General features: G+C 39.7%; 1 protein-coding gene and 1 pseudogene across 1 annotated transcript; both read left to right on the top strand.

The window, feature by feature from the left end:
• Nucleotides 1–579: 579 nt before the first annotated feature.
• LOC104433244 (1-aminocyclopropane-1-carboxylate oxidase homolog 4-like) lies at nucleotides 580–3,035 on the top strand. Its single transcript, XM_010045928.3, has 3 exons — nucleotides 580–1,137; nucleotides 2,049–2,433; nucleotides 2,541–3,035. Exons 1-3 carry the CDS (start codon nucleotides 665–667, stop codon nucleotides 2,784–2,786), a joined length of 1,104 nt encoding a protein of 367 aa, XP_010044230.1. The 5' UTR covers nucleotides 580–664; the 3' UTR covers nucleotides 2,787–3,035.
• Nucleotides 3,036–13,078: 10,043 nt separating this feature from the next.
• LOC104435521 overlaps nucleotides 13,079–24,454 on the top strand; it is a 49,522-nt pseudogene continuing 38,146 nt past the window's right edge.

Genomic DNA, 24,454 nt, shown 5'->3' with positions numbered 1-24,454 from the left:
GGGTAAAGAAAGAAACAGTCGAGGGGAGCTCGTCGAAGGAAAACGCTGAGAATGAATTAGGGTTTTGGTCATTTTGGACTTTTGGGCTGCCCTAAAAATTGGTTCTCAAACCGGTTCCCGAACCGGTCCGGTTGATCCGGTTCCCGGGTGGGTAATCCCATGGAACCGGTTCCCGGACCGGTTCAAACAGGGTCTGAATTTTAGGAACCAGTTCCCAGACTAGTTTCAACCGGAACCAGTTCCCAACCCTGTTTTCCGGGTGGGCCGAACCGGGAACCAGGTAAACCCGGTCCGGTTGCACACCCCTACTTCCCACATGCGATCCACTTGATTAGTATAAATGGATTTTAGTTGTAAATATTAAAAAGCCCAGAATAACTACTGTAAAATGAGAAGATTTTATTTTAAAAAATAACATGTTGAGCTGCATGATTCTTCATATCTGTCCTTTAATCTGTGAGTCAATATCCTTTATTAATTTGATTTTTATACCAGTTAAAATTCCATAAAAGAAAATCAAAAGCACCCGATGACTATCTCTCGCCAGTTTTTTCTCTATATAATGAATGTGGGAGGTGTCTCTTCCTCTCACGGTGCTTCCCTTTCTTTTTCCTTGCAGCACGACACTCCTGTCGATCAAACCAGAAACTCGGAGTCTCCAACCATGGGCGTCACGGACACCACTCAACAAGCCTTCGACCGAGCCCAAGAGCTCAAGCAATTCGATGAATCCAAGCAAGGAGTCAAAGGTCTCGTTGACTCCGGTCTCACCTCCATCCCTTCCCACTTCATCCACCCACCCGAGACCCTCTCAAGCCTCAAGACCGCCCAGCCCAGGCCCGATTCGATCCATTCGATCCCTATTATCGACCTCTCCGGCTGGGACTCCTCCCGCCGGCCCTCCATCATTGAAGAAGTGGGACGCGTGTCTCGCGAGCTCGGCTTCTTCCAGGTAGTCAACCACGGTGTGCCAACGGAGGTTATGGATCGCACGACCACGGCCGTGAAGGCCTTCAACGAGCTACCGGCGGAGGCGAAGGCAAGGATATACAGGAGGGAGATGGGGAGGGAGGGGGACACCGGCGTCGCGTACTTCTCCAACGTTGACTTGTTCCATGCCAAAGCGGCTAGCTGGAGGTAATCAACCAAGCTTAAGTACCATTTAGGATCGCATCAAATCAAGTTTAGAATATTTAGCAAATGAATGAAAAATTGTCCCAAAAATTCTAAACTTATCGTACCGCAGTCAATTCAATTCTAAATATTTCAACGTATAAATTTAGTCATATACATCTCAATTATGACAATTTAGTCTCAAACCTTTTAATACTTTGCCAATTTAATCTAAACCTTCTAATGTTGTATCAATTTAGTTATTTCGATCAATTTTTACCAAAAATAATTGACATAGCAATTTAGTTAATGTTGGTCGTAGTACGTGACATGGCAATGTTTTTTTTTTTTTTTTGGTCAGTCCTATTCTAATCCTACTCTACACTCACTCGCAGACTTGTGCCCTGCCTCTTGCAAGGCGTGGGAGTCGCAACCCACTCGCGAAACTTACGCGTCCCTACCCCCATCCCCCCCTGAGGAGGTGGGGATTTGAACCCCTCACCTCCCCCTTCCATGTTGGAAGGGTGGCCACTGAGGCGAACCCCCAGTGGTTACATGGCAATGTTAATGTTGACAATTTTTGCAATTTTCTATTCATTATGATTTTTTTTCTTTTTTCTTTTTTTTTTCCCTTTTTTTCCCTCCATTGGCCATCATCGGGCTTCATCAATGGCTAATGGAGGTTGTTGGCCACAAGTGAGGGCCCCCTTGTCAGCCCTTGACGTGGGCCGCATTCACCTAAGGCCGGCAGAGGTCATCAATCATCGATGACGTATGGTAGAGGGAAATATATATATATATATATATATATTCATAAAATTGAAATTTAAAATATAATTGCATGAATTGTCAACATCAGCATCGGTCGTCCTAAGTGCCAGTTGTGCCACATAAAATGTTCGATGCTAACTAAACCGCTAGGAATTATGTTGCAGGGACACGCTCCAGATAAGGTTGGAGCCGAAACCGGACATTGCAGAGATCCCCGAGGTCTGCAGAAATGAGGTGATGGAATGGGATCAGCAGACCCAACGCTTAGGACGCATCCTGCTGGGACTGTTGAGCGAGGGGTTGGGATTGAGTCCCGAAAAGCTACAGGAATTGACATGCCCAGAGAGCAGGGCGATGGTAGGGAATTACTATCCATGCTGTCCCCAGCCTAATCTGACGGTCGGCTTGGCGTCCCACACGGACCCGGGAGTGATCGCAGTGCTCTTGCAGGACCAATTGCCAGGTTTGCAAGTGAAGCACGGGGACGAGTGGTTGGATGCACCGCCCATTCCCGGTGCTTTGGTTGTGAACATTGGTGACATCCTTCAGGTAAACTTTCGATTGAGTACTAGAGAATTTTCAAATCACCTGAGCCAATTCAAAAATAACATTATACAATGAAATAGAGATCTGATTTACGTGATTTAACTTCCCAGATCATGTCCAACAACGAATACAAAAGTGCAGAGCACCGAGCATTGGCCAACCCTAATCGAGAGCCACGTGTGACAATAGTCGTTTTCCACAACGTGAGCAATGTGGATACTCAGCTCGGACCGTTGCCGGAGCTCGTATCCTCAGATAAACCTGCTGCTTTTCGGCAGTTCACCATGGGCGAATACAGGAGGGCATTCTTTACTACTGAGTTGGACGATAGTCTGGTCCATTACTTCAGGGCGTGATTCAGAGGTGCATGGGGCAGAAAAGATGATACGGGAATAAGATTGCTTCTTTGTTGCACTGGAGGAAATACTGGATTCTTCCCCTATATAATACTGAGCATTGAGCTTTAGAGTATCTATGTCCTATAATATTTTGTTTCTTGTCAACGTCGGAACTTATTTCAAATATAGCTTTCCCGAATGTACTCTAAAAAAATCACGTTCTCTATCATGTAGGGAACAGAATAATACGGCCCCTTTTTTGCTTCACTGTAACCCGAGCCCCCCCTTCACATATAATATTCTTCTAGAAAATTATATATTTATCACTATTAAATAAGTCTTACCTCCTCTTATAACAAATACTATATTATTAGTGTTACCAACAATTTAAAAATATATGCATATAGACAAGCCACATAAAGCGCTAATTGAGTGGCTAGTTTAGATATAAAATAGAGGAGTTGAATGGATGAGTTCATATGAATATAAATCTCAAGAAAGAAAAGGAAAAAAAATTGAAAATATACATGAGATTTCATCTACATACCACTCACTGGTTACAACTAAGGAGGGGCAAGCAAAGGCTTCTCCTTTATTTATTTTTTGGAAAACTTCAAATAAAAGCTCGAAATGCCCTCATTTTCTCAAATAAGAGCCTGAAGTGGACCTTATTTCAAATAAAGGCTGAAGTGGTCATATTAGTCTCAAGGAAGGATCTGAAGTGATTATGATTATTTCAAATAAGGGTTTAGCCTCACCAGCTCGTCGATCGGCAAAAAATTCCCACTGATTAAGGATATTTTCATCAAAACACAATATAATATAAATTAAAATTAAATTAGATTAAAAATTTTGAAAGAAAAATTCAAAAAAAAAAAAAAAAACTATAGGTCGGAGGGAGGTGGGAGGGCTCCCTCCTCTTTGTGGCCACTGCCCAACGCCAATGGGGCGACAGCGATGGCTGGCGGGGTCGTCGGTGCCATGGCAAGGGTTGGCAACCCTCGTCAACCAAAGGGGAGGGCCTGCATCCCTCTCATGTGTGTTCCTTTTTCTTTTCTTTTTTTAATATTTTATTTTTTTGGAAAAAAATAGAAAAAAAGGAAAATTTTTATAAAAACTTAAAAGATGAAATTGCTCTTCATCGAAAAAAAAACTCAATCCCTTCTTTGAGATTGATATAGCTACTTGAGGCCCTTCTTAGAAATAATATTCACTTCAGGCTCTTATTTAATAAAATAAGAACAATTCAGGCCCTTATTTAAACAATGTATACTTTAGGCCCTTATTTGGAATTTTCCCTTTTATTTTCTTTTTATATAACAATCTTATAAAAATTATATTAATTACTGTTTCGCCAAGAATCTTCTCGGAGAAAATATCTTTCACCGAAAGTTGAATCTTCGACTTTTTTTTTTTTTTTTTTTTTGTATATCAGGTTATGTGTTGAAAAGGAAAAGATTAATTATACTCTAATGGCAATAACAATGAATAAAGATAAATCCAATGTGGCACCCCGAACCCTTCGTAGGTCGCCACCAGCGCCAATGTTACACCTTATTACCTTTCTCCTTTAGAAGAAGCGTCGTAATTTCATAGACACACATTCTTTTTTTTTTTTAAAACAAAACGGCTCCAGCGTGACTCATTAGCGGAAGCAAATTCAAACATCACGATCTCTCCCCCTACCAACCATGATACAAATACACACCACTAATCACCATGCTTTTATAGACAAGCCACGACACTTTATTTACATATATTTTCAAGATGGGACTTCTTTTAGGTCGATACATCAAAAGGAAAAGCTAGGACTCAGCTATGTCCATCCCAAAACCCCAAAAAGAACCCTCGACCCTCTACATCTCACGTGCACAACCCTCATCATAAGTGTCGGCTAACTATCCAAAAAGATCCAGCTCCTACTCGTCACGCACGGGCCTCACACCCGATCCGCTGCGTCAGGCGGTGGAGGTGGCAGCATCCCTCTCATCACCCCGTCGCGACGAACGTGGACGGAGACGAACTCCTGGACAATCGGGCCCCCAGCCAGGCCTATGTCGTACATGACAAAATAGCGCACACGAATCTATGTCAATCCAGGTACCGAAGGACAGCCGAACTCCTCGCACTCTACCTCGACGTCGGATGGTAAACCGTAAAATGTACCCCGCGTAACGGCAGGAAGCGAGCATGCTGCTAATCTGAAATGTTGGTCCCCAAAGGGGTGAGTACAACCACTCAGCAGGTAAAAGAATCCAATAACAACTCAATGCATCATGCAAATCATACAAGCATTGCAGGCGTTACTTACCTTGAAGCCATGCGCATACTATCATGCATCATTATCATAATCATATACATGTCATCATCATCATCACATCATCACATCACACATGTCATCATCATCATGACATCATCATATTGCACATGTCACCATCATCATGGTATCATCATATTACACATGTCACCATCATCATGGCATCATCATATTACACATGTCACCATGCCATATCATATATCATCATCATCATCATCATCATGCATATCATCATGCCATATCATATATCATCATCATCATCATCATCATCATCATCATCATCATCATCATGCCACGGGTGATCATCATCATCATATCACATCACATATCATCATCATCATCATGCATATCATCAATGCCATGGGTTAATTTCCCTTTTTTAACTTTCAATTTGATCACCACATCACCCATTCCTCGGATCATCAATTTCATCATCCCCTCGGGCAAAGACCTTCGAGGCTTCCGGCATTCAGCCATTCCAGGCCACCGGGCATCCGGCCCCCTACATTCCGAGCATCTCGCATCCCAACTGGCATTACGAGGCATTCCCCTTGGGCAAAGACCTCCGACAGGGCTTCCGGCATTTACACTCCTTGGTCGGGCATCCCGCACCCCAATCCTGGCATCGCGAGGCATTCCCCTCGGGCAAAGACCTCCGACTGGGCTTCCGGCACCCCCACGTTCCGGGCATCCTGAATCTCCCAGGGCCATCCGGCAATGCATCTCTATACATTCCGGGCATCATCCTCCACCACAACCACCTCCTCACTTATCATTATTCGTGTTTACCGATTTCAATCTCAATTTAGCATGGCATATGGCGTGACATCCAACAAGTCATACTTGGCATGGAATTCACACATGTATGTCAATTCAATGTCATGCATACATCAAGACCTCACCATACATGAACATGGTATAATTATTTATGAAATAAAATTAATGGAATTTATGGCCAATAAAATAATCCATTTTTCATGCCCTTTTTCATTTATTTAAATTCCAGCTTTTTTTGTTAATTTCAAAAATATTAAATTTAATATCTATAAATTCCCAAAAATTCTAAAAATTAAGGCAAGTCATAAACTAGCCAATAGGATAATAATTTCATGCAAAATACATGGCCAAATAGAATTTCACAAAATTTCACAATTTTCACAAAATGGCATGTCATTTTCGGTTAAAATCAGAATGCACAGTTTCTGAAGAAATTCGATTAAAATATTCATATGACCTCCAAAAATTACGAAATTTTACCGAGTTATAGCCAAGAAATTTTTGTACATCTTTCATGAAGAACTCCAAGTCATATTATTTTTACATTATTTTCTACAGTCTCACGAAGCTTCTGGATCCATTACCGCATCGTCCAGTACATGCTTCTCCGAAATACTGAGTTTTCGCCTACCTATTATCTTTAGTTTCCTTTGAAATTTGGATATGTTATACATAAAAATGTTATCTACAAGTTTCATGAAGAGATCCAAGTCAAAAATCCAGAGTATAGTCGTCATTTAGGTCCATGAAGTCTCGGGTGTCCCAAAATACATCTCCAGAATTACCGTCTTCAAGATCTAGTCGATTTACTAGGCTATACTTGTTCATTTCACTTCAAATTTGAGTATGTTATATTTTAAGATGTCCCCTACAACTTTGATGAAGAAATATAAGAGATATTCTTAACACAAACCAACATGCAACCACACATCCAACAAGAGGTCAGTGAAATCTTTCCAGATCTGAGGTCTCCGTAGAATGAGAGTTTAACCCCTCAAATATCCATCATTTTCCACTAAATTTCAGTATGTTGTATTTCAAGATGTTAGCTACAACTTTCATGAATAAATCGAAGCCAAAATCGGACTCTAAACATGCATGCAAGCTCACACAACATTCTGACTCACACGGTTCGAGCAAAAACAGCCATACCATTCAAGAATAAACCACCCATACTTCGGTTTTTCTCACCTAAACACCCAAAAATTCAACATGCAAGTAACACACACACATGCAAGAGCAGCTAGAGGACTCCCACTTGCCTCTAGACCGGACGGACGACGGCACAAGGCGGCGAGCACGGCGGACGTACGGCGAGCGACGGCGACTCCCTCCTCGGCTTCTCCTCTCTCTCGGCCGCTCTCCCTCTCTCTCGCACAATCTCTCTCTCTCACACTCTCTTGGGTGAACCGGCCACTCTCTCTCCTTCCCTTCTCTTTTATCCCCCCTAATCCTCATCATTAGTAATCATTACTTTGCCTCCTAACTAGCCAATGCATGCCACCCTTGTCTAGGCCAATGCATGAAGACTTCTTGCCACTTGTCTTGATGGGCTTTTGGGCTTGGGCTTTTGGGCCGGCCACTCTTGGGCCTCCCTCTTGGTCGACGGCAGCCCACTTGTGGGCTTCAATGGGCCGGCCAACTTGGCCCATTAAAGATCCACTCTTGGGCTTAAGGCCCAATCAAATTTTACCCTCCTTTTTTTTTTTGAATTTCTTCTATAAATATTTTTAAGTTTTAATTTTCAACATGGCCAAAGTCTTGTGACAATTTGTTTATTGAAATTTAATTTATAAAGTGCATGGCCAAGCTTAGATTATTATCATTAATCTATCAAAATTTAAAATTTCATAAACACAAGCACAAATCACATAATCTTGAAAAGAGACTAATGGCTAAAGCATAAACCATAGGTAATTTCATTACCCAATTGGAGATTTTAACACACCTTATAACTTGACTTTGAATTTTGGGATGCCACATCCAATGGGGCTTGTAGATAATTGCAGGATAAATGATGATTAAAGTAAATGTAAAAAGCAGCAAATAATAGGTGTATTGCATTCTCTGTCAATTTTTTCGATCCTTTTACAATCACTTCTCTTCGGCTATTTATAGCCAGATAAAAGAAAATAGTTGTCTCGACATTTCGAATAATCTCTAGAATTCTCGATGCACTTTCAATAAATGTACTATGGCTACGCTTGGTACTAGCTTTGGGAAGTGACTTTGGGTGTCTAAGAATCTTTGGGCCAATGTTTAGGTGTTTGGCAAAAAATTTTAAACCCACCTTGAAACAAAGGTTGCATTTGAAAGGCTGAAAGCCTAAGGCAAGTCCTAGGCTACCTTGGACTTTCAACCTTCTCGGAAGGTAGGGGAAGTAAAAAAATTTCTTCCAATTTTATCCTCATTGATTTTTTGATTTTCCGACTTTGCCCTTATTTGCGACTATTCATCTTCTTCTCCCTCGGGCTGGCTGACGTGTTTGTTGTGATTGCAAGGGTCCGACCATGGACTAAAGAGAGGCCAGCGACGTTGCCAGCGACCCAAGAGACCGTCGTCAACGGTCGCGCGACCATCACCAGGGGGTCGCCCAACCTAGGCTAGTGCCGTCTAGGTCGCGTGACCCTCACGAGGCCAACTGAGGTTGCTCGATCTAGATAGCAGACGGCCGTCGACGATCACGTGACACCACGGTCACATGATACCGGCAAGGGGCTGCCTAGTGTCGAGCAACCTTTGCTAGGGTCACGTCGATGAGGGCTTTGGTTTGCACGACCCACCTGGCCCTTGCTAGGGTCGAGCGAGCGCCACCCAACTGGCTCTCGCTAGGGTCGAGCAACCCAGGCAAGGGGTTGTGCGGCGACCCTGGCGAGGGGTTATGTTGGTCGCACGACCTAGCTGCCCTTCGTTGGAGTTGAGCGACCTCCACAAGGGTTGCGTCGGCAAGGGCTGCCTGGGTTTGCTTGACCCAAGTGGCCCTCACCGAGGGTCACCCAACCCTAGTCGACCTTCGCCAGTGGTCCCCGAGGGTAGACGATGGTCACCGATGATCCACTAGCAACAGATCTAGATCGCCGGTAGCCATCTAGTCTATTTGGGGCAACTTGTTTTTTTTTTTTTAATAACTAAAGTGCTTTGTATGAGTATAATTTTTCTAAATACAATTTAACTTAAAGGTATTTCACAATGGACTCTTAAATTATGATTTAACAAACATAATTTGCATTTTAAAAAATTCATTTAACTTAAAATCCTTTGTATTTTTTCAAAAACTTTTCGCAAAATCCAACCAAATGCATCCGATCTCATTCACGGGGTAGATGATACTGAGTGCTTCGGTAATTGATATCCTGCTTCTTCGTAACTGGCTCTTTCCTATCTTCTTTTTCCGAATAATTGTTGATACCGAGTCGTCGGTGACTATGACCGTTGCGATTATGGCCTTATCCGGATTTCCTTTGATAGACACGTCTTCTGGAAGCCTAGTGGGCCCAGGACAAGTTCTAGTGTCAACAATTACTTTATCAGATTAGTGATTAGATAAGAACCATTTCTTACTTAACCTGACCATTTATATGATGACCTTCGATAAATTAGATGTTGTTTTAAGTAAATTATTAGTATATTATTTAGCTTTTGGTGTCTTAAAAATGAAACTTCATAAAATAAACTTAAATTGCACTGTTATATAAAGATATATCAATTTTCTCTTTAACATATATCCTCGGTCCTAAACAAAAACACTTCTTGCTATTTCTACTTATATATTTTTTTGCTACGCGGTGTTTTTCTCCATCATGTAATAATGACAAACATTATCGAAACCTTTACAGCCCCACTCTATTAGAATTCTGACTCCACTTCCTGTGTTATCCATAAATAGTTTATTTGTTGGAATCCATTGATTGAATCATAACATCATGACCTTTAGTTTCAATCACCCAATTAAACGTTGTTGGGAAAATTTTTATTTTTAGGTTCCAATGAATTCTTCAAAATTAGAATTCCCAAGCTTTCCGATTGTCAAAAATCATACTAATCAAATTTCACATGAGAGAGAAATAAAGGCCAAACTTTTGTACCAATTGTAAAATAGGATGAGTCTTACCTCATAATTGGATTGCGCATAACTCTTTATAGGATATCCTTTACTCTCAAAAAGTTTAAACACATCTTGTTGTTTTTCAACATGTCCAATCACAGACTTTTCGCCTCTAATCTAATACTCTATTTGTAACAACCCAGTTCGACAAGAATGTGAAGTGATCACCAAGCCAAAGAGCTCAAATAAGGAGCGGCTCCAAATGGTTTTTAAGATGGAGAAGGGTTACGAACAGCATAGAAGGAGAAAGTTCCTAATATATATATATATATATATATATATATATATTAAATTGAAATTAACTCACAAGATACACTATGGTTTTTGACATAATGGTAACCTTTAGTATTGAAATTTCAATATTAAGTATGATCATGTGAGAATACTACCAAGATAGATGACTTTCTGAGAAAGTGCCTACTTAAATGCCAAAGAACTTAAATTGTGAAGCTTGATATGGGATGGGTTAAGACAGACAATTCCTTGATTGATTTAATCCACGATGCCACAAGTTTGATTTCAAGGAGTTCAACCATTAAAATCAAAAGCAGTCTCGGATTGGTTTATGCCAAAAGGAATTGACTATGAAACCAATAAATTACTTAAGATTTGAATTTCATAAAACTTTTATAAAACCTAATTGTCTAAGATAACCAATAAAATTGCGCCACGCCAACATTCTCACATTAGTATTTGTATCACAAACAAACATAGTTTAGGTGTATAATGGTCATGGCATACGAGTATTAGAACTCTATTTATTTTGCAAAAAATGTGACATTTTTTGAAAATGCTTTTCAGATTGTTATCTTCCAAGAAAAAAAAAACATTTTTTTTTTTTTTCTGGTGCTTAACTAAAACCTGAAAATAAATTAAAAAATATTTTTGTCATTTGGTATGAAAAATATGATTTGATTTTCTTAGGTAAAACTACCAAAAAATCTTAATTATTAATATTTAACTTTTTTCCTCCTTTTTCCTTGGTCGGTCACCAGTCGCTAATCACAGCAAGGGATGAGCTTGCTAATCTTGAGCAAGGCTCCACCTCCCCAGATTCAATGAGGCCAACGAGCTCGACACTCACTAGCCTTAGGCAATCTCGTCCCTCGCATATGCTGGGTTGTCAACCATCCTCATGGTTGGAGAAAGCCAAGGAAGAAGGAAAAAGAAAAAGGATAAAAAAATAAATAATTTAATTTAAATATATATATTTATAAGAACGATTGCTTCATTAACCAAGAGCCTAAGCCAAAGCAACAAGATTCAGCGCACTGCCTTTGTGAAACTAGGCTTGAGTACCAAGGATCAAAGCTTTGGAATTTGAGACTCAAGCACGACCTTTATAGACCTGGGTTTGGGTGCACGAGTGCCAAGGCTCCCAGCCTGGTCTCACTAGATCTAAGCTTGGGTGCTGAAGACCTAGTCCTAAATGCTGGGAATCACTATTGGGCGGGAGGACTCCTGATGGGATTGTTGAGCAAGGGACTGGGAATGAGTTCGGGCAAGCTACATGAATTGACGTGCTTGGAGACGAGGGCCATGGTGGGGATTTACTATCCGTACTGTCCCCAGCTCAATCGGACGATCAGCTTGACGTCCCACACGAACCCAGGATTGATCACATTTCTCCTGCAGGACCAAGTCAGCGGTTGCAAGTGAAGCATGGCAATGAGTGGGTGGATGTGACACCAGTCCTGGGTGCTCTAGTTGTGAACATCGGCAACATCCTCCGGGTAAACTCCTATTGAGGACTAGGAGTGTCTCTAAAGCAGCCCAGTCAGTTAAAAAGTTATCAATGAAACATAAATCCATTCATGTGATTTTTGTTTTCCCGGATCATGTCCAACGACAAGCACAAAAGTGTGGACCACTGGGTGTTGGCCAACCCTAACCAAGAGCCACATGTGTCGGTAGCATTTATTTGCAACCCAAGCAATTACGAGAATGAGTTCAGACCGTTCTCGGAGCTCATATCCTCAGATAAACTCACTGCTTTCTGGCAGTTGCGAGAATAAGTCTCTATAGGGTATACTTAACTCTCAAAACATTCAAATATATCTCAATTATGTGTCTCAACCTATCTAATCACAAACTATTCGCTCCAATCTAATAGGCAATTTGATTGCAAGAAATTCAACCATTAGAGTCAAAGAAATTGATTCAAATTGATATCACTGGTTTGTCTTTGTGGATAGAGTAGATCATATGAGCCTTTCGCGGACGCTACAATCACTCAAAACATACATTGAACGGAAAAATTACGTAGTATTGGAGTTTCGCAGAATTTTTAAAAGAACTAATCATCTTGGACAACCAATACAATTGTGCCATGTCAGCATTCAACATCATCGACAAACATAGGGTTAGCGTAAAATTGTTGCGATTCTCAAAAATTAAACCGATGCATCTTCCCAAACCGTCGTCTTTGTTCCTTTTTTGTTCATTCTTTCCTCATCCTTTCACTAGCCTCCCAATAAAATAAAAACGGTAGTCTTCATAAGTGTCATCGTTCCCTCGTATCTCCAAGTAATTGTCCAATTCTATCCTTTGAAAATGGAGCAATAGTGCAAGAGAAAGTAGTTATTTTATAAAGCCGTCACTTCAGTAGAAATTTCAAAATAAAATAGACTATTTTAATGCTTTCTTATTTTTGCAATGATTTTTCACCTTGTCATTTATTCATATCATCCACGACCCAGATGTTTCTTTTGCCAGAACCATTTATGATTACGCAATCCCATTTTGACACGCAAATTTTATTAGAAAAATAGTCTTAAGTTACCATGAAATAATAGCAAGCAGATTTTATTAGTATGATAGTCTTAGGTTACCGTAAAAATAATAGCTTGTTATGAATAATAAATTTTTGAATGAGTGGATCCCACAATAAGTTTTAATTATTTTTTATTTAATTTTTGTGACTATAGTAGATTAACGACTGTGTCATTTCTCTTGCAAATATATGTGGATGGTGTCTCTTCTTGTCCCACTCACATCGCTTCTTCGTTCTTCGTTCTTCCCTTTCCTTACGCGACGTCCTCATCCAACCCAATCCCAGAACCTTGCTCCAACCAAAACTCAGAGACTACAACCAAGGGCATCACTGACACCATGCAACAAGCCTTCAACCAAGCCCAAGAGCTCAAGCAGTTCGAAGAATCCAAGCTCGGCGTCAAAGGTCTTGTCGATTCTGGCCTCACCTCCCTCCTTCCCCTCTTCGTCCACCCGTTCGAGACTCTCTCCACCCTCAAGCCCATCGGCCCTAGGCCCAACTCCATCCCCACCATCGACCTCTCCTGCTGCGATTCCTTCCGGCGGTCCTCCGTCGTCACAGAAGTGGGGTGTGCAACTCGCGAGCTTGGCTTCTTGTTGACACCTAATTTAAAAAAATAGAGATAGAAAATAATCTTTGATTAGAGGGAAATTTAAAAAAAAAATTGAAAAATCGAATTCAAAAAAACTCAACAGCCAAATCTTTTGGAGCCACTTTGTTGTTGAGAAGTTGAGCGAGGATGTGCAAATATATCGGAAAATCTTCATCTGCAAAAAAACAAACTCAAGTCTTTTTCTATAAATAAAGAGTACGAAGCCTTGAATAGAAGGGGGGAGGGAGCTTCTCTTCATTGTTCGTCCAAAAAATAGCAAATTGAAGAGAAAAAGAGAAGAAGTACAGTGGCAAAAAGTGAATGGGGGGAAGTCTTTAGTAGAGAGTGAGAGAGACAAGTGAGAGAGAGTGCCGAGTGAGAGAGAAAAGAAGGAAAAAGTCAACAAAAAAAGGTGAAAGCAGAGAGAAGACGTGAGAGAGAGATAGGTGAGTGATGTGAAAGTAAAAAGAAAAAGAAAAAAAAGGGAAAGCACTGTTCATCTCCTTCACGGGCTGTCTTCGCCGGCCACAGCAACAGAACCCCCTCGCTTGCACCGCCGCGCCTCCATTTCCGCCGTGCGTTGCTTCGCCCTGCCGACGCCGATCTGCAGCGCAAGTGACCCTCCACTGCTCACCACACCACTACAGCTCCGGATCTACCCCTGCGCCGGCCCCTGCCACCGTCTTTGCCCGAGCCCTTCGCTCCCCTGACAACCGGTGCTGCTGCAACTCGCGATCCAACGACATTCGCACCCTTGCTGCTCCTCGATGCTTTGCCGGTCTCTCCCACGAAGCTCTCCACAATTCTACCCGGAGACTGACGCCATCGCCTTTGCTCACCTGTCACCGGTGCCGCTGTTGCTGATCGCGCCCAACGATCGAGTGTTGGCGCCACTGTCTTCGAGTTCCGATTCCGCCGACGACCCACTAGCGTCAACGCGTAGCAGCCCACCGCCGCACCGAAGCCTTGCTGCCACGCCCGTACCAGATCCGGCTCGCTTCACCGTGATCAGCCCTTCGCTCGCGCATCCGCAGCACCGCCGCCGCTACCATAGCTCGCGTCCCCGCCATCGTCGAGTTCAGCCCGTCGCTCACCACCGCGTTGGAGCCTCTTCCTCAGTCAAAGCCGCATCCCCACCTCTACAACAACCGACGCCGGCTCCACGCCTGAACAGAACCATCTGCTGCCTCCTCTGTTTTGCTGCAGGTCTGGTTACTGCCGAACCTCGCCGGAGCTCCAACGGACAGCCCTTGTTCCGAACAGCGACCCATCACCGAACCACCAGCTACTCCTCGCCATTCCTCAAGCCAACCGTGAGTTAGACTAGGTGAAGTTTTAGATATTTGATTTCATGTTTTGTTTTTATTCTAACTTGATTTATTTTGATTTATTTTTATTATCTAATTAGGAAATTTGTCATATTAAGTCATGATAATCAAAAATATTGAACCGCGAGACAGCATGTTAAATTTTTTATTATTTCAACTTTTTATGATAAATTTATGGTTTGCTTTGCATAATTGATTCATGTTAAAATATGTCATTGATATACATTGATGGATTATATTTTGGTGCGTTATCATTATTTGCTCCTCACATATTATGCATATCTATAATTTAAGTACTTAGGTGCATATGCATTTCATATTTAAAGCTTTGCATTTTTAAGATTCATATAAAATTAGGATGATTTTCCTTTAACAAAACCAAAAATAAAAAGAGAATAAAAAATGTTATTTAGGTCATATAAATCACACCACATGTTGCACTCTAGTTAGTGGGTCATAGATGAATGTTTTAATATTCCCATCATGTAGTTTTTTTTAATAAAAGGCCTAAGATTAACATTGCATCATTATGTCGCTTTCTTTAATAAGAATTATTGTCATTTAAAAAAAAAGAGAAAGAAAGAAAACACAAAAGCCGTTTAGTTAGCTAATAAGTTAGTTCAAATCTCATTTTATGTCATCATTGTTTAGTGTAGGTTGCATATATGTATAAAAAAAATCATTAAAAAAAATCATAAAAAGAACATGTATATAGATTTACCATGTCATTCATCCCATATCACGTAGCACATGCATATTTAGGATTATATATATTAGATTGCATACATATAGTGATAAGTTTAAGTCATACCATATGAATTGCATCTCGCATGCCATTAAAATAAATCCATGCATATTAAATTTAGATTAAGATTGCATATAATTGACATTTTTTTTTAAAAAAGAAAAAAGAAAAATTAGGTGTCTTGCCATTTAGAAATCATGTTTAGGGCATGCATTTTTATTAGCATTTTTCATTGAATGTTATTTTATTGATTGTGCACCCGCATGACCACCATTTGCATGTTAGTAGTTTAGGTTAAAATTAATTAACATTGTCTGCTAAATATTTTTGAAATTAAAATAAAAGGTACCGAAAAGGCGTTAGACTAATCTAGCGTAATCATGTCCCCGGACTTATTGAATCTCTGGTTCGTAAAAATAAAGTATTCTCCCATACTTTATTTGGGTTTCTAATCAACCCTAATTGATTAGTGGCGGCTCCAAATTGAATAGAATTGAATGTTTAAATAGGTTAATTTCAAGTCGCGATTGGTAGGACTTGGGAGGGTCCGTGCCAAGTCTTCAAACTTTGTAATCCATTAACCTAAACTTTAGGATTGCCCTGAAAATTTAGGTCGCGACACTTCTTCCAAGTTGTCAACCATGGTGTGCCGACAGAGGTGTAGGATGCAAATTGTGCAATCCCAAGATCTCCATAACTAGAACAAGAACATGCATAATTGAGTAGAAAGATTAACGCACCTGTTTTAGGATCCATTATTCTTTAAAGCGAAAGCAGAAAAGGATTATCCACGCATCAAGGGGATTACTCACGCATCAAGTCATTCTCCTCTATTGCCTCCGTATCACTGGCTCAATGAGGCGGCCCCCCTCACGTTTAGCGTTAGGTAAACGCTCCTTAGGTGAGGATACATGTGAGAATTAGAGTTATAGGAGAGACTTGAGCACTATTTATAAAGTTTCCAGCTAGGTCCCCTCATTACGGGCCAGGCTCAACTCGGTCCACACTAGCCAGCCCCATATTAGACTAATTAAGAAACCTTTTATTTCACCTTTGACCAACCCTGTTTTACAGTAATCGTAAAAACAATAGATTATAATATTAATTAATGTAGTCCACATTAGGAAAACTCTTACATTCTCCCATTTGGACTATATTAATTGAAAATTGTACCGTATGTGCACACATTGGTCCAGAGATAATTCTTAATAGTCAATCCTATCACATAAAGTCTTAAACACCGAATCATGGCGGTAACTGCATGTATACACATAGAGCATTCCATGGTCATGAATGTTCTTAACTTTATTAATATAAATTCAATATGGTTGTGTAACAAATGGATAACATCTCTCATAGAGAGATCCCATTTGTCAATCACCATTCTTTTACCATAGGCGACACAAAAAACTTGTGCCACTAGAGAATGTCTTTATGGTTCCAATGAACCTACATATGCCTTGTCCTTACGGTTAACCTTTTTTTTTTATGTATCACAAGACATATGCACAAGGCTAATAACCGAATGCCCCTAGTCTTCACTCAAGATTTATACAGTACTTTGAGACTTTATCAATATGTATTCAACATAATAACAACATATTAAAAAATATTTATTGAATGCAAAAGTTGATATATATCAAACCGTTACTAAATGTAATGAACACATATGAAAACTTTATCAGAGTAAAGCCAAAATAGCTCCCACTAAACAACAGCATTTCATGAGACTCTTAGGCACATGCTAATGACATGTCGCTCAAATACATATGGGCATAGGCCTTAAATTAGTGGATCTGCAACCATATCATCTGTGAAAATATGTTATATTATTACGTCACATTTCTGTGCCGTTTCCTTTTGATCAAAAATTTTGACCGCCATATATTTTGACTCCTTAAGACCTTTGTAATAAATAAGTAATACTACAAATTTGTTATCTCAATACAACCGTATGGCTCTATCTATAAAGTTAAAACGGTCAACTCTTTCATGAGATTCCAGAGCCTAATAGCTCAAGTAACAACCTAAAAAATGTTACTAACACTACTTACATAGTAGAAGATGACATAAAACTTTATTTACTGCACTTCCTGCTAACATAAATATATATTCTAGGTTTTCATAAGTAGAACCTTCCAAGTATACTTCGCCTATCAACGGATCCAAATTACTCATAATGATTTCAAAACAAATAATAGATCTTGAGATGCTATCTCCAGCCGTGAGAACTTTTTTAGCCGTGAATCAAATCCTTAAGGAAATATTCGATTATGGATAACTCTTCTTTGTCAGTCTAGAAACCGTCAATGAGGGCAGATTTTAAATCTTGAGTCTGGTGGTATGGCGTTCTTCAAACTTTGATGGAAGAGTCTGCAAATCTTCAGACTAGACTGATGGAAATGTTTTGTTAGCTTCAAAACAAATAAGGAAGTTTTTTCCAACAATCTCATCCTTTTTTTATGGTGACAAAACTTTCCTGCAGATTTAAATTCTTTTAACCTGCAAGACAATACTCAAGCAAACAAAGATATCTCATAAAAAGATAAATGGATTAGGATAAAGATAGTATCGAATCTGCATCTACAGGAAATGAGTTAGTCCTGTAAAAACAACTATCTTTGCCATGAGAATATCAACAATGCTTAAGATACTGCAAGCATTAAGCGACAATCAAAACACAGTCCAAACCATCAAAACATAGTCCAAGCCAATCACAACCAAACAAAAGTAAAGTCAAAGAAAAGTTAAACAAAAGTCAAATATGCAAATTTGCACCAACTTCTCCCTCTTTTTGTCAGCATTAAAAAGGTAGAGACGAAATAGAGATTTGGATAAAATTAAGATTGTTTTGGAACGCAAACAAGCTGGAAATCTCCCATCGACTTGACAGTCTCCTCCAGCTTTCTCAAGTCCTCCTTCAGCTGTTCTTGTGAAAGCTAGTATGAGCACCTAGAGGGAGGTGAATAGGTGCATAAACAATTTTGCGAGATATGTGCAGTGCTGATCAACAATATATTATGAAAAGGAAATTCTCTCTTGTAAACAAAACAAGTTACGATCAAAGTAAAAGAGTGTAGAGAAGAGAATATGAACACAGAGATTATAGTGGTTCAGCTTAATCCAAGCCTACGTCCACTCTTCCGCACTGATAGCCCACCGGCTGGATTTCACTATGAACAAAAGAGTTGTTACAATTAGGCTCTTCCTTGATTCCACAATGTAGAGACTTTACTTCACTTCCTCAAGGTCTCTCAATGATATAGACTCTCTTTTGTGTACAAGATTTCGCTTAACAGTTTAATTGACAAAGAACAAGGAGCTTCAGACTTTGGAATTCTTCTATCGTGCACACACTCGAACAACTAGAACGTCTTCCTTATATACTCCTTTATGCCATCATACCCATTGGCACTTACCAAAGGAATTCTTCTAATCTACCCGTTGGACAGAATCAATTAGGAAGATCTTTGAGCTATTTAAGGAACATGACGATAGCCCATCAATCTTGCTCGCCCATACAATCAGGATCTTGGTTTCCATAAGTAGAACCTTCTAAGTATACTTCGCCAATCAACGGATCCACAATTCCCGAATCAATCTTGATTAGAATAATGGATTCTGACATGCTATATCCAACTAAGAGATCTTCTTCAGTCGATAAAGTCAAATCCTTGACGAAACATCCAGTTCTGGATAAGTCTTCTTCGATGGACTGGAAACTATCAATGAGGATAGACTTTGAGTCTTGAGTCTGGTAGTCCGGAGGTCTTCAGACTTTGATGAAAGAGTCTGCAAGTCTTCAGACTAGAATGATGGAAACGTTTTGTCAGCTTCAAAACACTCAAGGAAGTTTTCTCCAACAATCTCCCCATTTTTGATGGTGACAAAACTTTCCTGTAGATTTTGATAACTTTGACCTGCAAAACTTTACTCAATTAAATATGGATATCTCAAAGATAAATGGCTTAGTAATAACACTAGAATCTGCATCCACAGAAAGTAGGTTAGTCTTATGAACAAGGCCATGAGATATCAATAATACTTAAGATAAACAGATGTTCAAACAGTCAATTCCAAATCCAGTCCAAATCCAAACAGCCAAACACAAACATCAAGTCAATCAAAAAAGTTTTAAATCCAAACAGTCAAATCTGCACATCTCTCCCCCTTTTTGTCATCATTAAAAAGGTAGAGATGAAAAGAGAATGAAATTAAGATGGCTTGGGAACACGAACAAATTGGAAATCTTCCATTGACTGCACAATGCCTTCCAGCTTTTTCAAGTCCTCCTTCAGTTGCGCTACTTCTTCACCCTTAGCATTTGCTTGAACTTAAAGAGCAAGGGCTTGGAGTTAATCATTCAAAGAAACTGAAGAAGCTTGTCCTGCATTCTGCAAATTCTGAAGTTCGCATCCCAGAGCATAAATTTGACCTTTCATCTCCAAAAGAATATCAAGAATTCTGCGAAAGTCTACTGAATTATCAGTCTGAGTACTTGCTTCTACACAATCAAACGGTGCATAAGCAGATGATGGCAAATCAGCATTGTCACGCAGATTGGGCGATGAAACATTGTGTCCCTCCTCAGGAAATTGTGAGGCATAGATGTCCTCTGGATCTATTGGAGAGCGACTTACTCCTTCACTGGTGGCAGGGATTGAGGATGTTCCTCTTTTCTCAGGATCTCTCCCTGTTTCCATGCCTTCAGGTGGAAATTGTGAGGCATAGATGTCCTCTGGATCTACTGAAGAGTGTTCCTCATGTTCTTTTTCTACTCTCTCCTCCTCTTCTTCTTCTTCTTCTTCTTCTTCTTCTTCTTCTTCTTCTTCTTCTTCTTCAATTCTTTCTCAAAATCTTCACTTTCTCCAGTCCTCTGTTCTGTTTCAACCGTGTCTTTTTCCTGTTTCTCCGTTGATTCTGGAGCAGAACGACTCAAGTTCTTCAATGCCATTGCAGAAATAGTGATATCATCCTCATCCTCTTCATCCTCAATGATGAGAGCTCTTCTTTTCTTGGATGGAGCAACCATGGGCTCCTTCCCTTTCCTTTTTGCAGCCAAAGAGATTTGATAAGTCTTGACAGGGGTTTTCTTCTTGAATTTCTCCAACTCCTTGTTGAGTTCCTTCAGACGCATTTTAGAGACCATTTTTAGTCCCACCACCATTTGATCGCATGCTCTACCACAAAGAATTCGGGGAGGTTGAATATTCAAGTGTCTGAATAACTTGTTATAAGAGCTGCATACGGGAGTTGACCTTTGTGCTTCACCACTGCCCTGTACATGTGGAACATAATGGTGTGTGGAAGAGAGAATTTTTTACTAGCATTGATGGCATACATCAGCTTTGCCTCCGAGTTTGAAACGTCGCTTTTTTGAAGTTGATTTTGGTCCGAGGCAGTTAATCACAATCTTGTGAAGCAAAATGTTGGTTGCATTCATCCTCGAATAGGAAATCTTTTCTTCCGTTCTTCTATCCTTAACAAGTTCCAACGTTGCACGAGCAATAGACACACTGATAGGTTGATATCTCACTCTTTCAACCCTAATCACATCAGCCAATGTATTCATGTCAACCACATAATCCTGATCTCGAACACTAAAAGAAAATCTATTCGCATCCAAGAAACTTAGATTTGAATAGAAATAAGCAGTAAGTTCAGCATAACCTTCTGTAGATTCAGAACAAAATTGTTCGAGTTGAAGAAGAGTGAATTTTTCCCGCAGATTGACATTCACAAAGTCAAGAAAATCAAAATCCACACTTCTAGGGTTTATTACCCCACGCTTCAGCAACTTAGAGTACAGTTGCTTGTGGTCATCCGATCGAAACAAGTCTGTCCTTTTACATCGGATTTTTGCCGCAACACCCATTCTCGGTTTAAATTGATTGTACATCCTATCATCGTCATTCCCATCTGGCTGACTCAGCCCTCCAACATGTGGATTAGTTGGGATATTTGCCAATGCCTCTTCCGCCGATCCAGCAGGGGCAATTCCCAATCGTTGCATTGTGCGTAGAAAATAGGTTTCATTTCAATATCATTTTTCTTTCAAAAATTCGTCAATGTAGTTCAAAGGAGTACCACCCCTCTTCAGAGCACGGTAAAGCTTATCAGTGAAGCCAGGCTTAAGAGTTCTTATGGGTTATGCATCTTCGATGATTTCTTCCCCTTCTTGATGTGAAACATTCTGAGGTCTAGGAGGAGAAGATGGACACTGCTGAGAATGTTGTGGGCTCTGTCGCTGATGAGGAGATTCTTCTTCCTCAGTGAGATCAAAGTGCGTAGGCCCCTCACGCATATGCTGTGGTCCCCTGTTCGCGATCCTTGAAGACTTTCTTTGGGACGACATCTTTCACAGTTTTTGAGAGATTCCAAGCTTGTTTTCCAAGAAAGATGACAAATTTTCGAAGATTAAGCAAGAAAAGAAGATAGAAATGGAAGATCGGAGCTCTCTTAGGGTTTGTGAGAGTAAAACAAAGAAGAACTGATAGTATATAAGGCAGTCGAAGTGAGGCATACAAACCGTTGTAAAAGAAATGTAAAGATGCCTTTTAAAAAATTAACTGCCTTTTTTGGATAACTGTCATTTCAAAAATAACTTCTTTTCGAAAAGGAAAAATTGCAATAATCACGGAAATTGAAAATAGCAACAATCAATTAAGGATAGATAATCGTACCTTTTCGGGATTTTTGAGGGATAATAAAAACAACTTACAGTCACAAATCTTGATTGTTTGAGTCTGAGTGTCTTTAGACTTTCAATCCTAGGTCTGAACTTCCTCAAACTTTAGGATATTGAGTTTGGAACGAATAGCTTCAAATTGATTTTTCTCCAAAGGCTTTGTAAATATATCCGCCAATTGATTCTTTGAGTCAATGAACTGAATCGAAACTTCTCCATTTTGAACATGATCTCTAATGAAGTGATTGCGAATCTCTATATGTTTTGCCCTTGAGTGAAGAATCGGATTTTTGGTGAGATTGATTGCGCTAGTGCTATCACATTTGATTTCAGTGCATGAATCTTCAATTCCAAAGTCTCTTAACTATTGTTTTATCCACATAATTTGTGAACAACAACTTCCAAGAGCTACATATTCTGCTTCTGCTGTAGAAAGAGCTAATGTACTTTGCTTCCTCGAAAACCAAGACACTGTCCTGCTTCCAAGTAGTTGACAGGTGCCCGAGGTGCTCTTTCTATCAACTGTGCATCCGGCTAGGTCTGCGTCTGAGTATCCAAGAAGAGTAAAGTCTCCTTTAGGATACCAAAGACTCATGTTTGAGGTTGAGGCAATGTATTTGATAATACGCTTTGCAGCACTTAGATGAGATTCTTTAGGATCTGATTGAAATCTGGCACAAATGCAAACACTAAACAAAATGTCAGGTCTAGAAGCAGTAATATAAAGAAGTGAACCAATGATGCTTCTGTATAGCTTCTGGTCAACTTTCTTTCCTCCTTCATCTTTGTCTAGTTTCAAGGAACTTGACATTGGTATATCGATCTTTTTGCAATTTTCCAGCCCAAACTTTTTGACAAGTTCATTGGCATATTTTTCTTGATGAATAAAAGTTCATTCCTTCAATTGTTTCACTTGAAGCCCGAGAAAGAAGGTTAGCTCACCCATCATGCTCATTTCAAATTCATCTTGTATAGACTTAGAGAATTTCTTGCACAGACTTTCATTAGAGGATCGAAAAATAATATCATCAACATAAATTTGAACAAGTAGAAAACTTTTGCTTTCTTTTTTGATAAACAATGTAGTATCTACTTTACCTTTGACAAAGCTATTTTGGATTAAAAACTTACTTAGTCTATCATACCATGCTCAAGGTGCTTGCTTTAGACCATATAGAACCTTTTTCAGTCTGAAAACATAGTCTGGTTTCCTTAGGTCTTCAAAACCGGGTGGTTGTTCCACATAGACTTCCTCTTGGATAAAACCATTTAGGAAAACACTTTTGACGTCCATTTGGAATAACCTGAAATTTTTATGACAAGTAAAAGCAAGTAATAATCTAATTGCTTCTAACCTTGCTACTGGTGCGTAAGTCTCATCATAGTATATCCCTTTTTCTTGTGTATATCCCTTGGCCACAAGTCTTGCTTTGTTTCTTACGACCTTTCCTTTCTCATTCATCTTGTTCCTGAAAACCCATTTAGCTCCAATGATGGATTTACCTTTCGGTTTAGGAGTCAATTCCCAGACATCATTGATACTGAATTGCCTGAGTTCTTCTTGCATGGCTTCAATCCAGCTTTCATCAGTTAGAGCTCTTTCTATACTTTTGGGTTCTATTTCAGAAATAAGAGCCACAGCACTAGACTCTTCGTGCCTTTTGGATCTTGTGCGAATTCCTTCATTAATATCGCTGATAATGAGATCTGTGGGATGACTGGATTTATGCTTCCAATTGCTGGTTGATTTGTCAAACTGTTGATCTTTTTCCTCATTTGAATCTTCTATTATCATTTGGTTGTTGGTCTTCTGAAGTATGAGCTGCTTCTAGAGAAATTTAGACTTTGTAGAGTCTAGAGTAAGTTCAGATTCTTCAAGTTGAGTCTGAATCGATTCATTTTGCATAGAGTCTTGAAATTTGACATTAATTGATTCCTCCATAGATTGAGTCTTTTTGTTGTATACTTTGTAAGCTTTGTTTGTGGTCGAATATCCAAGGAAGATCCCTTCGTATGATTTTTCTTCAAACTTCCCAACTCGATCATTTGCATTTTTCAAAATAAAACATTTACATCCAAACACGTGAAAATATGAAACAATTGGCTTCTTACCTTTGAATAACTCGTAGGGAGTTTTCTCCAGAATAGGCCTTAGAAAAACTCTATTAATGAATATAACATACTGTAGAAACTAGTTCAGCCTAAAAACGTGAAGATATGTTACTTTCAATTAAAAGAGTTCTAGCCATCTCTTGCAAAGATCTATTTTTCCTTTCCACAACTCCATTCTGCTCTGGAGTATATGGAGAAGAGAACACATGCTGAAAACCAGATTCATCACAAAACTTAGCAAAATCTTGA

Source organism: Eucalyptus grandis, chromosome 2 (assembly GCF_016545825.1).
Source record: "Eucalyptus grandis isolate ANBG69807.140 chromosome 2, ASM1654582v1, whole genome shotgun sequence".
Classification (NCBI taxonomy): Eukaryota; Viridiplantae; Streptophyta; class Magnoliopsida; order Myrtales; family Myrtaceae; genus Eucalyptus; species Eucalyptus grandis.
The sequence above is the reverse complement of the archived record's forward strand: the minus strand, read 5'-3'. Positions and strand labels throughout refer to the sequence as shown.

Coding starts and splice junctions, on each gene's coding strand:
- LOC104433244 (XM_010045928.3), top strand. CDS start 665: ATGGGCGTCACGGACACCACTCAACAAGCCTTCGACCGAGCCCAAGAG. Junction 1,138..2,048: donor GCCAAAGCGGCTAGCTGGAG/GTAATCAACCAA, acceptor ATTATGTTGCAG/GGACACGCTCCAGATAAGGT. Junction 2,434..2,540: donor ACATTGGTGACATCCTTCAG/GTAAACTTTCGA, acceptor TTAACTTCCCAG/ATCATGTCCAACAACGAATA.